The 2,126-nt window shown below is 30.9% G+C and overlaps 1 protein-coding gene across 1 annotated transcript; it reads right to left on the bottom strand.

Annotated features, from left to right (window-relative positions):
- On the bottom strand, positions 1 to 1,917 carry LOC124892657 ((3S,6E)-nerolidol synthase 1-like; the record flags this gene model as incomplete). The annotated part of the gene is given in 3 exon segments (XM_047403886.1): positions 1 to 364; positions 851 to 1,090; positions 1,796 to 1,917. Coding segments are annotated over 3 exon segments (638 nt in total), but the record flags the coding sequence as incomplete, so codon positions are not given.
- Between the last annotated feature and the right edge of the window lie 209 nt (positions 1,918 to 2,126).

The following is a 2,126-nucleotide window of genomic DNA, read 5'->3' as shown; positions in this document are numbered from 1 at the left end:
AATAAAAATTAATTTCAACTATGTATAAATAGTGTAACTTTCTATCAAAGGAAGCTTGAATGGACTCCTCAATTCTACCTGCCTCCGCTTACAACATAGACTTAATGTATTCTTGGAGGACAGGGAGGGACTGATTATCATCGTAATTGTACATAAGAGGAACCATCCTTGCAGAATTAAGCGAAGCTTTTGAAAATGATCTTGAAGATCGACTCATCAGACGAAGATGTTCTTTGTTGAGTTGCTTCCATTCATCTTCTATTAGCTTGATCACATGTTCTCTTGCCAATTCAAGAGAAGCATCTTTGTTTTCCTTGATGTAACATTCTATGTATGAACCATCAGTTCCTTCTTGATTTTCATCCTGCACGCATGTTAATTAGGTTATGCGGAAAAAATTATACAAACATTAAAACGAAATCATTAAGCTAAAAAAAAAAAATTACTTTTTTAATTTCAATTTATATGACCGTATTTGAATCGAATGGATTTGGGAGTTCAATAGTTTGTTTTAGCCAATCTTTTGAAATTCTTTGATGAGTCTCAAAATAAGCTCATTTCACTAGCTTGACCAAACAAGTTCTTAGAAAAAAAATGAAACTTTTGATCTAAAACATGTCATAAACATTTATGTGGTTATAAATTCATGTCATAAACAGTAGTGGCTAAAAAATATTTCTACATATAGAAAAATGCCATTTATTTTGATAAAATAAAAAGAGAAAACGTATGTCACATAAAAATTGACACAAAAAGTACTAAAACTTGTCACATAGGAGACTAGCAATGAATTAGTGACGGATTTCAATATGTAGAAATGATAAGACTAACATTTTTTTTTTTGTGTTACCTTTGCAGCTCCAAGATCATCCCAAAGGCGTAGAATCATAGCCGCAGAAGCAGATATGGCTGATATATCCTCCAAACTTATAGAGCTTACACCAAGACCTAAGAGATAGAACAAGTGAACTAAGACTGCATGAACTCCAGAACTAACTAGCCCATTCTTGAGGTACTCATCTGCTGTTGGTATCACCCCCGAGGCAAACCATTTTGCTTCTTTCAGAAATGCATTGCACAAGCTTGCCCACTAAAATCCAAAAGTAAGAAAACAAGTACGAATAATAATAGTGTTTGACTGTTGAGATATTAATTAACAACATAAAATTGTCCAAAAGAGTGTACTACATCTATTCTATTTTATGTGAGATGATGAGAGTTAATTTATCTAATTTTCAGTGTGAATTTAGACATGATTATAATTTATAATATTTAAAAAGAATATGAAAAAAAACTTCTTTTTTTCCCACACAGACGTTCGAATTTTTTTCTTATTTCTGTATTTCTTTTCCCAAAATTGTTTCTAAGTTCGTTTCTTTTGTAAGAGGCAATTTGGAATTTTATATTTAGTTCTATTGCTCAAGAAAATTTATATACTTTATTGTCGTTTTACATGTGACACATTTAAGTTCATAAAAAGAATTTCATCTTTACTTAAGCCATGAAAATATTTCTATTTTTTTCTTCTTAAACTTTTTACTCAGTCCAATAAACCACATAAAATGATAAATATCAGCTAATTGACCATCCAACAAAAAACTTAAATTTTTTACTCTCCAATACACCATATAAAATGATAATATCAGCTTGACTAACAGAAAAAAAAAATAAAAAAAATTGAAACTCTTTACTCTCCAATACACCATATAAAATGATAAATATCAGCTTGACTAACCAACGAAAAAGGTCCTAGGACAAATACTATAATTCAAAGTTAAAAACATGTGAAAAATACCGTATTCCTCAGATTTTGAGTGGGATTCTGTCCATAAATTTTGTAGATATTGTCGCCAATGTCATTTATGGTATCATAAAGAGCCCTATAAGATGACCACATGTATTCTGGTAAGTCCATCACGGCAGATAGCTCCCACCTGAAATGATAAATAGCCTCAAGTTTATGGACAATCGTACTAGAAGAAAAAGCAAAAGGAATGGTTCATCACGGGATAAGTTAAACAATATCTTAGGGTCGTTTTGTACCCAATACGAAAAATAATTTAGATTAATTTTATTTGACAAAAGACATTTTTTCTCCTCTGAATTTGTCCTCCCAACTCACTTTA

This window comes from Capsicum annuum, unplaced genomic scaffold, assembly GCF_002878395.1.
Source record: "Capsicum annuum cultivar UCD-10X-F1 unplaced genomic scaffold, UCD10Xv1.1 ctg4933, whole genome shotgun sequence".
Classification (NCBI taxonomy): Eukaryota; Viridiplantae; Streptophyta; class Magnoliopsida; order Solanales; family Solanaceae; genus Capsicum; species Capsicum annuum.
Note: the sequence above shows the minus strand (reverse complement) of the source record. Positions and strands in the feature narration are given on the sequence as shown.